We start from the raw sequence: 12,222 nt of genomic DNA, 5'->3' as shown, positions 1-12,222 counted from the left end.
TTTTTCTGCTGCCATTTACTATGTTACCATAGTTTTATATTTTAAGAATTGTTTTATCAACATTTTAGATTTCAGGTGACATCAGGGCAGGGTGATAATCATAAGCCATATTTCCTGTAGATCAGCAGTCATCTTCTAGCATATGCCAATTATATATATGTTTTATAAAACTTGATTTACCGCATTTGATTTTTGACAGAACTCAGTGGTTCACAATACAACTAAAAAACAAATAATATAAAAGAAAGGAATACCATAATGTATATAGGAAAGACCTAATCCAGTTATCCAATCACAAGTAATTTACATACTAACACATTCAGAAATTGAAATATTGTAATCAAATCCTGCAAAGAACCTAACGTATCCTTCTCTTTACCTCCATCTCAAGATTAAAAGCTTGATTAAAAAATAACATCTTCTATAAAACCTTAAATTTCTTAAAATTTGCTTCAGCGCGTAACTCTTTAGGTAAGGCATTCCACATAGATAATGTCAGCCACAAAAAAAGCTTTTACACGACTGGATTCCCAATTGACTCATGAACCACTGGGTAGCACCAAGCTATTATCCTGTACAGATCTTAATGTATGAGTAGGTGTATATGGAACCACTAAATCATGAAGATAAGAGGGCTGATGCTCATAATATGTCCTATGTACTAAAGTCAATATTTTAAATTTAATTATGTAGAAAACTGATAATCAATAACATTTCAAGTACAAAGGGGTAATATGATCCAACTTTTTTACTTTACCTAATAGCCTCAGGGGTCCTTTTACTAAGATGCACTGAAAAATGGCCTGCGGTAGTGTAGGCTTGTGTTTTGGGTGCGAGCAGATTCATTTTTCAGCGTGCCTGCAAAAAATGCCTTTTTAAAATTTTTGATGAAAATGGACGTGCGGCAAAATTAAAATTGGCGCGCATCCATTTTGGGTCTGAGACCTTACTGCCAGCCATTGACCTAGCAACCGGCTGGTAATGACCTAAGCATGTCAAATGCCACTTGGCGCACGTAGCAGACACGCGCTAGAAAATAACAATTATTTTTCAGACGCGCGTATCGGACGCGCACCAAAAATGGAATTACTACAAGAGCCACGTGGTAGCCGAACGGTAACTCCATTTTGGTGCACATTGGGCGTGTGTAGATGCTTACGTGGCTTAGTAAAAGGGCCCCTCAATGCAGCATTTTGCATTGTTCTAATCATTTAATATTATTAATAAGCCTGCATATTATAATAATCTTTCCGAGAGACAAAAAGTGCATGAATTATAAGTATGCAAGGTTTTTTTTATTTCTGGATAGCACCAGCATTGCCCGGCACTAAGAGAACCTGCAACAGTTTAAGTAATTCTAGTTAGAGTAATAAAAACATTTGACTAACGTGCTTCTTGTAGATAATACAGTTGAAACAACTATATGTAGGCATTGAATTTTGAGTCTAATTTCAATTAATTATTCTTACCTGGACACTTCTTCGCATTGCAAACTTGTATTTGAGTATCAGGACCATCACAATGTGATCCACCAAATGATGGTGGAGGATTATTGCACAGCCTTATTCTGGCCTGAGTACCTTTCCCGCAAGTCTCACTACAAGACTCCCATGATGACCAAGGACCCCATGTGCCATGAACTGTTAAAAGAAGGAAGCAGAAGGTTACATTACAAGCTCAAAAGCATTGTTTCAAAGGATAAACATTCAAATATGCTGATGTGAGAAACATTTTTATCATACATATATGCTTTATAATATGGGTTGTAACTATCAGGCTCATTTTCGAAAGTGATCGCCAGCGATCTTCCGACACAAATCGGGAGATCGCCGGCGATCTCCTGACCCCGGCCAAATCGGTATTATTGAAAGACGATTTTGGCCGGCCTCAACTGCTTTTTCGTCACGGCGCCAGCCAACCTTCAAGGGGGCGTGTTGGTAGGGTAGTGAAGGCGGGACTGGGGGCGGGGCAGGGTCGTGGGTATGAGATGGCCGGCTTTGCCTTATAATGGAAAAAAAGTGGTCGGTTCGAACGAGCATTTCGCCAGCTGGACTTGGTCAATTTATTTTTAGGACCAAGTCACAAAAAAGTGCCCCAATTGACCAGATGACCACCGGAGGGAAGCGGGGATCACCTCCCCTTACTCCCCCAGTGGTCACCAACCCCCTCCCACCCAAAAAAATTTAAATTAAAACATTTTTTGCCAGCCTGTATGCCAGCCTAAAATGTCATACCCAGCTCCTTGACAGCAGTATGCAGGTCCCTGGAGCAGTATTTAGTGGGTGCAGTGCACTTCAGGCAAGTGGACCCAGGCCCATCGCCCCCCCCCCCACCTGTTACAGTTGTGGTGATACATATTGAGCCCTCCAACCCCCCCCCCCAAAACCCACTGTACCCACATCTAGGTGCCCCCTTCACCCCTTAGGGCTATGGTAATGGTGTAGAGTTGTGGCGAGTGGGTTTTGGGGGGCTCAGCACCCAAGGTAAGGGTGCTGTGCACCTGGAAGCTATTTTTGTTTTTTTTTTAATTTTTTTAACTGCCCCCTAGGGTGCCCGGCTGGTGTCCTGGAATGTCAGGGGGGGCCAATGCACTACAAATGCTGGCTCCTCCCATGCTCAAATGCCTTGCATTTCGACGGGTTTGAGATGGCCGGGCCCAGTTTCCATTATGGCTGAAAAACGAAGCCAGCCATCTCATATAAACCCGGCGATCCCGCTCTAAACCCGGCGAGCGATTTGGCCGTCACCAAGCATATTTTGAAAATACGCTTGGCTCCACCCCATTGCAGAGCCGGCCTCGAAGATGGCTAGCCATCGATTTGGCCGCACCTGTTCGATTATGCCCCTCTATGCCTTCTGCATGAATCCTAGACTTTGATAATCAAATCTTCTTAAGAACTTCTGTATAGATCAGAAGTTAGGATCCACCTATAATCAGCTGACTGGTTCATGAGTTTTAATAGCTTAGTTCATTAGTAATTAGCCAACTTGATTCCTGAAATGCACTATACAAAGGGCTTTGCACAAAAGACCTAAAATGCGTACAGTTGATACAAAATAAGGGGCATTAAATTGATAACAGGGCACATAAGCAGGTTTATTTATTTATTTATTGCATTTGTATCCCACATTTTCCCACCTCTTTGCAGGCTCAATGTGGCTTACAATACATCATGGATAGTGGAAGTAAGAAGAGAATAGACATTTGGTATTACAAAAGGATTTTGGGTTGCATGGTAATGGAATACATGATAGTAATATAACAGAAGGCATTATTAAACATTTCTGGATATATCTGGATATTTCTGGATATATGTGGGGAGTTTCACACGTATTGATCTTTATGGTATATTTTGTCAAAGAGATGGGTCTTCAGTAGTTTGCGGAAGTTGGTCAGTTCATAGATCGCTTTTAGGTTGCGTGGCAGCGCGTTCCAGAACTGCGTGCTCATATAGGAAAAGGTTGATGCGTGCATTAATTTGTATTTTAGACCTTTGCAATTGGTGAAATGAAGGTTAAGGAATGTGCGAGATGATTTTTTAGCATTCCTGGCAGATAAGTTAATCCTTTCCTTTTTGAATTTACATCATACCTCTCTACACCATGAAAACAACCATGCAGGTCATTTTCAAAAGAGAAAAATGTGCAAAAAGTGGCATAAATCTGCATTTGGATGTTTTTCTCACAAAAACATCAAAATTGGTATTTTCAAGACCAATTTTAGTTTTTCTATGAAGTCCGTCAGAAGTGAATTTAAATCACAAGAAGGAGTGTCAGGGGCATGTTTACGGTGGGATCTGGACGTTCCTACCACTTGGACATGTGTCAGCCATAATGGAAGAAAACAAAACCATCCAGGACTAAAACAAAGATGTTTTGAGATAGACCTGTTTTTATAACGAATAAGGTACAAAAAGATGTCCTAAATGACCAGATGACCACTGGAGGGAATCAAGGATGACCTCCCCTTACTGTCTCAGTGGTTACTAATCCCCCCCCCAAAAAATGTGATTAAAAACATTACTTGCCAGCCTCAGATGTTATACTGCGGTCCATTAGAACAGAATACAGGGTCCCTAGAGTAGTGGTGGGTGCAGTGCAATGCAGACAGGTGGACCCAGGCCCATACCTCCCTCTACCTGGTACACTTGTGGAGGAAACTGCGAGCCCTCCAAAACTCACCTGAAACCCACTGTGCCCACATATAGGTGCCCCCTTCACCCGTAAGAGCTATGGTAGTTGTGTACAGTTGGGAGTAGTGGGGTTTTGGGGGGCTCAGCAGACAAGATAAGGGAGCAATGGTGAGATGTGTACCTAGGAGCATTTTATGAAATCCACTGCAGTGCCCCCTAGGGTGCCCTATTGCTTTCCTGGGATGTCTGGGGGACCAGTCTACTAAAAATGCTGGCTCCTCCTACATCCCAACGGCTTGATTTTGTGCATTTTGCATTTGGACTTTTTTTTTTCATGCTACTGTTACCTGGACATGGCTTAACACTGCACATAACAACTTCCACAGCATTTCCTTCACATGTCTTTCCACCATTTTGAACTGGTGGGTTGTTACACATTCTGGTTCTGGTTCTGTTACCCTGACCACAGGTTCTGGAGCATTCTTCCCAAAGACTCCACTCTGACCAGTTACCATCCACTATATGGAGACAAAAATATTTCGGATAATTAACACCTTTTTAATTATTTATTTAAAAATACTTGTTTAGCTCTCTTTGTTTCTGATTAATGGCATTTTACTTGGTTTTGTTGTACTTCCTAGTAATGACTAATCTCTTTGTTGGTATCCATATAGAATCAGGTACTTGGTATTCTGTGAAATATAAGCACAAATATTTTATTGTATTATATGCTACCTTCCTGGAATAGATCATCAAAATAGGAGGTCAGTATGAAAGCCAACCTTATATTTAAATATTAATGTGAATAAAGAGGATGCCCTCAGAAATCTTAATCTCCCACTAGAAATGGCGCCCAAATTTGGAACTCAAATCTGGTATAAATCCTCACACCTAAATTAGGCACAGATCTGCCTTATTCTGTAACACTGCACACAATGTCTAGGAATGCCCCTGACCTGCCTATGCCCCTCCCATGGCCAACCCCCTTTTTGGATCCACATGTAAAATTTAAGTCTGCATCTTCATAGAATACTGACTACAAAGATGTGCGAGTAAGTTCTAATTGGTGCCTGTTAGAGCCAATAATTGTTAGTGCCCAATTAATGGTACTAATTGGCATGTTGTTGAATTAAGTTGTGCACAGTGATTGAAAGTGCACAAACCACAGTAAGCGACCTACTTAAATAGTGTTGCACTAATAATATATGTATTTAAAGTTCAAATTAAAAAAAAAAGAAAGAGAAGCACTTATCTAATATCTGTAAGTGCCAGTTCTTATGTCACGTTTATTTACATCCAATTGCAGCTATTCGTAGGCATGAAACATTACTGCAATAAGCATTTGTGAAGTGGGAGTTGGAAAGCAGACCACTAGATGCTTGCTTATGGCGGTAATGGTTGATGATCAGTTCAGAACTTGTGGGTTGTGCCTATGTCAGCAGATGGACCAGGGGCATAGCTACGGCTGAAGGCAGCTAACAAGGAAGGCCAAAGCAGAGCACAGAGAAGCAGTCTGAAGTGGAATATTATAGATAATGAGAGCTGAAAGTCTTTCTTGTTGCAAGGGTGGGACATAGCTGAGACTGCGAGACTGAAGCACAAACAAGAAGTTAAGCTAAAAAGTAAGTAATATGAGAGGCTGATGCACCACTGCAAGAATTCAGCTGAAGTTTGGACAATATTGAAAGGCTGAACAGCTAGGTTATATTGCAAGACTGAAGAATAGCTAATGATGTGAGGTTGAAAAACCGATGATACCATGAGAGTGAAGTCTTTCAGATACTGAGATGCTGAAATCCGGGAGACACAAAGTCTGAAATAAACTGCATGCTCAATGAAAGGAACGGCATAGCAGATACTGTGAGTCTGTACCACAGGAGAACTGGACGTATGAAATCACAGGTGACAGAAATGCTGAAGTATAGCTGGGACTGAGAAGAAAATGCACCACTGGTACTGACAAGTAGAAGCACAGCTGGTAATAACAAGCTGAGGTACTATCGCTTCTGAGAAGGTGAAAACAGATGAATGTGTGAGGAGCAACTCCACAAACCATGTGGAACTAGAGAGAATAGCTTATTCTGAAAGGCTAAACACCTTTGAATAACTGCGATTAAGCACAACTGTGAAAAAAGCTCAGCTGATTATGCAGAAGAGTAGCTGAATTTGTGAACAGAAGTCCTGATTTTCCGTGAGGCACAACCCAGCTGATTATGTAGTCTGAAGTCCAGCCAGCCTCTACTGGGAAGGCTATTCTGTAAAAAGGCCAGCTGATCCCTTGAAGTGAAATCCAGTAGAATGAGATAGGTGAAGCCCAGCTGATTTGACAAAAGCCAAATCTGAAATTACAAATTCAGGTTATCCTGTAAGATTAAGATGAACCGATTCTTAAAACTACATGCAGTCAACTCTGTGAGATGACATCTAGCTGACTCTATGGGCATATGCTGATATGAGACTGCTATAGAAAGCCCAGCAGAATCTATGAGATTAAAAACGGCTGATTATGAGAGATAAATACAGCCAATGCTGTGAGAATAAGGTCAACTTAATCTTAGAGATACAGTGTAGCTTATGCCCTAAAGAAAAACACAGTTAATCCTGCGAGAGTAAGCACCATTGATTCTGAGAGGTTAAGCGCAGCTGACAGTATGAGCTTCTGTCTCCATCTGCTGGTCGAAGGGCACAACCCACAGATTCTGGACTGATCTGTGGGAGGCTAAAAGGAATATAAAATTATGCCACTGATTTTGCATATGCTGCCACATTATTTTCTTGTAACTCGTTCTCCTGATCTGTCAAAGGCCTTGGCCACCCTTCTTAAGGATACATGTGTACAAGCATATAATGAATAGATTATATACTACAGTGCTCCTCAATTCTATGGGCCTTGCTCAACAAAGATTTATGAAAAAAGTCATTTCTGAATCAGGTTATACATACACTTTTCATGATTGGGCAAAAAAGTGAACTCCAAAATTTCTAATGTAAGGGATGCCATTTCCTGGTTTCTATCTGGGATTGGTTAGTCAATCCCAGATTGACCCTAGCATCCAGCATCCAGTCAAACCCTGGCAATCTTGAACCCTCCTTTTCCTATCTAATACATGGTTTTACACAGAAAGAAAATATTTAGTGAAATCTTGAATATTTTATTCATGCTACAGGTAGTACAGTGCCTCTTCTTTTTTTGTTTCTGAAGCTTATTCTAGAAAGACTTTTTATTTTATACAATTCATAATAAAAATCTTTTCCTAATTTATTACAAATAAACCAAACAAACATACAAAATAAGTTAGGTAGAACTGGTTTTTTTTGTGTTGTACGTCTTAGAATTTTGGGCCCACTTAAATCACACTGCATGGATTGGGAGGACATATTCAGTGGCACTTCTCTCAGTAGTGCTGCTGAATATTCGCTTTGACCACTGCAGCACTGTCTGGGCAGTGCCAGGGCAGAGTGCGGGCACTGGCAATATTCAGTGCTGGGGCTCACATAAGTAAACGGATAAGTAGGACCACTTAAATAGCAGTTCTACCTGTGCCCGGATGGCTGTGCGAGTAAGGCACTGAATATTGGCCATACCCGGATAACTTCTGGATGCCACCAAATACCTGGATATTCAGTGCTGGCACCCAGATATAGCTCAGCGCTGAATATCCAGGTTTATTTTAGCCAGTGGCTGATTAATGCTGGCTAAACACTGAGGGGTCCTTTTACAAAAGTGCGCTAGTGTTTTTAGCACGTTAATGTTTGCCTGTACTAAATGCTAGCAACGCCTAAAGAAATCTATGGGCATCTCTTAACATTTTAGCGTGTGCTTATTTTTAGTGCACGCTAAAAATGCTAGCACGCTTTTGTAAAAGGACCCCTGAATTTACAGTACTAGCACCTTTACCCCAGTTCAGTGATACAAAAATTACATTTACATGTTGATTCACATTTTACAAATTACCCTGTTCATTACATTTAATAAGTGAATGAGTCTATGAGCATCTTCTGCAAAGTATTCTTTTGGTGTTCAGTTTAGAAGAAGGTGTATGAAATGTTTGAAAGTAGACTCCTTGAACAAAAGTACTGCAGGAGTTCACATCTCAATCCTTGGGACACACTCAGTCAATCGGCTTTTCAGGATATCCACAATGAGTATGACTAAGATAAATCTGCATACACTACCTCTATTGTATGCAAATCTATCTCATGCATATTCATTTTGAAAACCTGACTGGCTGGGTATCCCAAGAACTGGGTTGAAAACCACTGGTATAGAGTAAACATGTGGAAACGCCATCATTCTCCACTGTCATGCATGACTGTATGAGAGGAAAGAGGAATTGAAGACTATATCATGCTTTCACTTGTGCAGAAGTGTAATTATAATGCAGGGTGATTGTTAATGCATCAGACTGCACAAAATAAATCTATCATCTGGTCCCAGTAATACTTTCTGAAATACAAAACGGAAGATTTTCTAAGGTGGAACACAAAGACTCACGTAATTAACAGCTGGAAAGCAAAGGCTAGTTTTATTAAAGTAACTACCTGGGCATGGCTTGTTTTGACAGCTGCGAGTTTCTGAATCAGGGCCTTGGCAGTGTCGCCCACCATTAGCAGGGAGAGGGTTGGTGCACTGGCGGATCCTCTTTTGCACTCCCTGACCACATGTAACACTACAGAGCCGCCATTCAGACCACTCAGAAAACCCACCATGTACTGGAAGAGAAAATAGCATCCTTATTAATTCAGAAATAGTTGTTTCAAGGACACGGCAGTGGTTCTGAACCCTTTGTCCAATATGAACACATTTTAACACTTAGAAATTCACATGAACCCAGATGATGATGAAAGACCTCTACTTCCTCCTCGTATCTCATCCATTTCCTCCCTTGTTTCCGCTGTCTCTTTAAAGCCCATCTCTTTCCCCCGGCATTTCCTCAAGTGCCTAATGTTTGCTAGGATTTTTAACTGACAAATCTTGGTTGGCAATCAGTTCTCTGTATTCCCGTTCTTCATCTATTCCCCTTTCCTACTGCTTTATTTTGTTTTTATCTCCTCTGTCCAACTGAAATTGGTGGAGGAGTAGCCTAGTGGTTAGTGCAGTGGACTTTGATCCTGGGGAACATAGTTCAATTCCCACTGCAGCTCCTTGTGACTCTGGGCAAGTCACTTAACCCTCCATTGCCCCTGGTACAAAATAAGTACCTGAATATATGTAAACCACTTTGAATGTAGTTGCAAAAACCTCAGAAAGGCAGTATATCAAGTCCCATTTCCCTTTCCCTTCATTTATTAATTTATTGTGCACCACTTTGATTGGTTGTGAAAGGCGGTATATCAAGTTCCAAATAAATATAAATATAATTAACCCACATATATAAAAAAATTTATGCCTGTAATACCCACACAAATGTTAACACCTTATTTATAGAATTGCTCCGATTCTGTCCTATGCAACAAATTTTTTTTTTTAACATTTGTATCCTGTACTTTCCCACTCACGGCAGGCAATGGAGGGTTAAGTGACTTGCCCAGAGTCACAAGAAGCTGCCTGTGCTGGGAATCAAACTCAGTTCCTCAAGACCAAAGTCCACCACCCTAACCACTAGGCCACTTAAATGAAGTTGCTTACATATAAAAGATGTTCTCCAAAGATGGCAGAATACCAATCCTCACAAGTGGGTGACATCACCCACTGAATCATGGGACCACAGCATTGTTTACACAGCTAAGAGCTTTCCAGAATGCTCCACTGGGCATGTGCAGAAGTTTGCATGTCAGCACTGTCATGCGATGGGACCATATCATTTCAGTTCTATTTGTAGCTCTACAAAAGAGAAGCCAATGCCTTGACGAGGCAGGAGTGTTTGGTGGAAACTTGTATCCAGCTGTCCTTGGAAAAAAATCTGTAACAGGTTACCAACTCTGCTTTCACCAAGAATAAGTAGGATAGCCATCCTTAGAAGCAGGAATCACTAGTTACAGGCTGCTTTTAAAACAAAGGGGGAAAATGGAGAAAAAAAACAACTCAGTACCAAGGGTTCAAATCTCCACTTCTACCCAAAGAACTCCTCCCCCATAGGCCTACTTGAGTCTCCTCAAAGACTAGTCCTGCCCCACCCAGGCCTACCTCTATCAATCCCTGGTGTTCTAGGGGGTCTGGGGCAGGAACACCAGCGATTGACAGAGGTAGGTCCAGGGGAGGCCTATGAGGGCATGGAAGTCTTTGGAGGTATATTAGGGGAGAGGGGAGCACTGTTCATTTTGTGCATTTCCGACACCTAGGAGCACTGGGCCACATGCCAGTGACCTGTTTCTATAGCAACAGAAAAATAACGTTTGCATTAGTTTTCTATGAATAACACAGCTTGCAGAGTTTAATTGAAGCAGTGCTATTCGATCTCCATAGTAAGGGGGTGCTTTCCATGCATTTGCATGCTTTGCATCTCATTATTGTACAGCCTGTGGTGACTTACACTAACATGTATTACTGTAAAATAACACACAATTTTCCCATGTGAATGTGTATATATAGGATAATCGAGGGAGGTGAAATTCAAATGCAGAATAATAGAGCGAGAAGGTAACCAGAAAAATGAACAGATGCTGTGATTTAGTCCCAGAGCTGCCTCTTCTAACCCGAGACAGGTCAGAAAAATACAGCTTTCAATCCAGCCTTAAACTCAGAACAGCAAGTCTCCATATGGCTATAACATTAAATTTTACCACTGCTTACGCTAATTTTTTGTGTGAATTTCAGGCCAAAGTTCCCTTTATGTTTTGTACTATTTTGGCAATGCATGTCACATGTCATGTGCCTTTTATTTAAACTTCTTGGCCTTTCCTGCTGCATCTTCTGAATTATTGCTAACATTTGCTGATTATTATTCCTAAGAGAGCAATAATTCAAAGGTTCCAAACTGGTGGAAAAAAAAATTGGTACAGAAAAGTAAAAAGCAAAACAAAACTAGGAAAAAAAAAAAACAAGAGAAGGGAAAAAAAAGAAAACTAAGGGGGTCTTATACTAAGACTTAGCTCGGGTTATCTGCGGCAGGGTCCATTTTGTTCCTATGGGCCCTGCTGCAGATAACTGTAGCTAAGCTTTAGTAAAAGACCCCCTAAGATTAGTATTACTGCACAGAGTTCCCTTTCAGGAGCAGAAAAAAACATTATTGATAGAATTAATACAAGAATTACTTCCATTAGAAATAATATTGGACCTTTTAAATATATGCTAACTTTTCATAGTAAGAACAGTTATGTTTCCTTCTAGCTGGTAGTGAGAAAGAAAACTTTGGATACATGAGCCTGGATTTATGGTTTGGCTATAGTATTACAGAAGGAGCTCAAGTTGAAGTCTCTTGTCTGCCAGGGCCTGGAAAGTACACGTGTCTCCCTGAGTGATCAGGCTCAGTGGGAATGGGAGAGGAAAACAGTTTCTACAGAAGTAACCTGCATAGATACAGAATAGTGTTTAGCGGTTTGGTCTATAAAGGACCCAACCTCCAACCCTTAGGGTCCTTTTTACTAAGCTGTGGTAAAAAGTGGCCTGTGGAAGTTTGGATGCGTGAAACTGGCATGCACTAGGACATTTTTTACCGTGACAGGAAAACAATGGTTTTTAAAGGGGCAGTAAATGGCCGTGCAAGGCTATTTACTACCTGAGCCCTTACTGCCACCCATTGACCTAGTGGTAAGGGCTCATGCGCTACTCATGCAGCGAGTGCCAATGCAGCTGCACTGCCGATTATTGCTGGGAACGTTCCCCTAGTTAGAAAATAGACAATATTTTCTAACACGGGAAACAGCATGCGCCAACTTCAAAATCACTGCCAGATGCCCGTGCTACCACGGTGGTAGTGTCGATTTGGCGTGCAATACCCACGCATTAGCCCTATCGCTGCATAGTAAAGGCCCCCTTAGTTAGAAAGGCATGATAGTTAATAAATTGTCTTGGGGAGGTAGCATGAGAAAAAACTGAGGGTCGATGTGGAGCATCTGTTTACGCTTTCCAAAAATACTAGGACAAGGGGGCATGCGATGAAGCTGCAATTTGGTAAATTTAAAACGAATCAGAGGAAATTTTTCTTCA

General features: G+C 41.1%; 1 protein-coding gene across 2 annotated transcripts in view; it reads right to left on the bottom strand.

Annotated features, from left to right (window-relative positions):
• The window catches only part of HMCN1 (hemicentin 1), a 672,624-nt gene that overhangs the window by 88,749 nt on the left and 571,653 nt on the right, over nt 1–12,222 (bottom strand). For both annotated transcript variants that reach the window (XM_030206904.1, XM_030206905.1), the window contains exons 88-90: nt 8,676–8,846; nt 4,481–4,651; nt 1,470–1,640 (exon numbers count right to left, since the gene is read on the bottom strand). In XM_030206904.1, the coding sequence (XP_030062764.1) occupies nt 1,470–1,640; nt 4,481–4,651; nt 8,676–8,846 (513 nt within the window). The remainder of the gene's footprint in view (nt 1–1,469; nt 1,641–4,480; nt 4,652–8,675; nt 8,847–12,222) is intronic.

Source organism: Microcaecilia unicolor, chromosome 6 (assembly GCF_901765095.1).
Source record: "Microcaecilia unicolor chromosome 6, aMicUni1.1, whole genome shotgun sequence".
In the NCBI taxonomy this organism is placed as follows: domain Eukaryota; kingdom Metazoa; phylum Chordata; class Amphibia; order Gymnophiona; family Siphonopidae; genus Microcaecilia; species Microcaecilia unicolor.
Note: the sequence above shows the minus strand (reverse complement) of the source record. Positions and strands in the feature narration are given on the sequence as shown.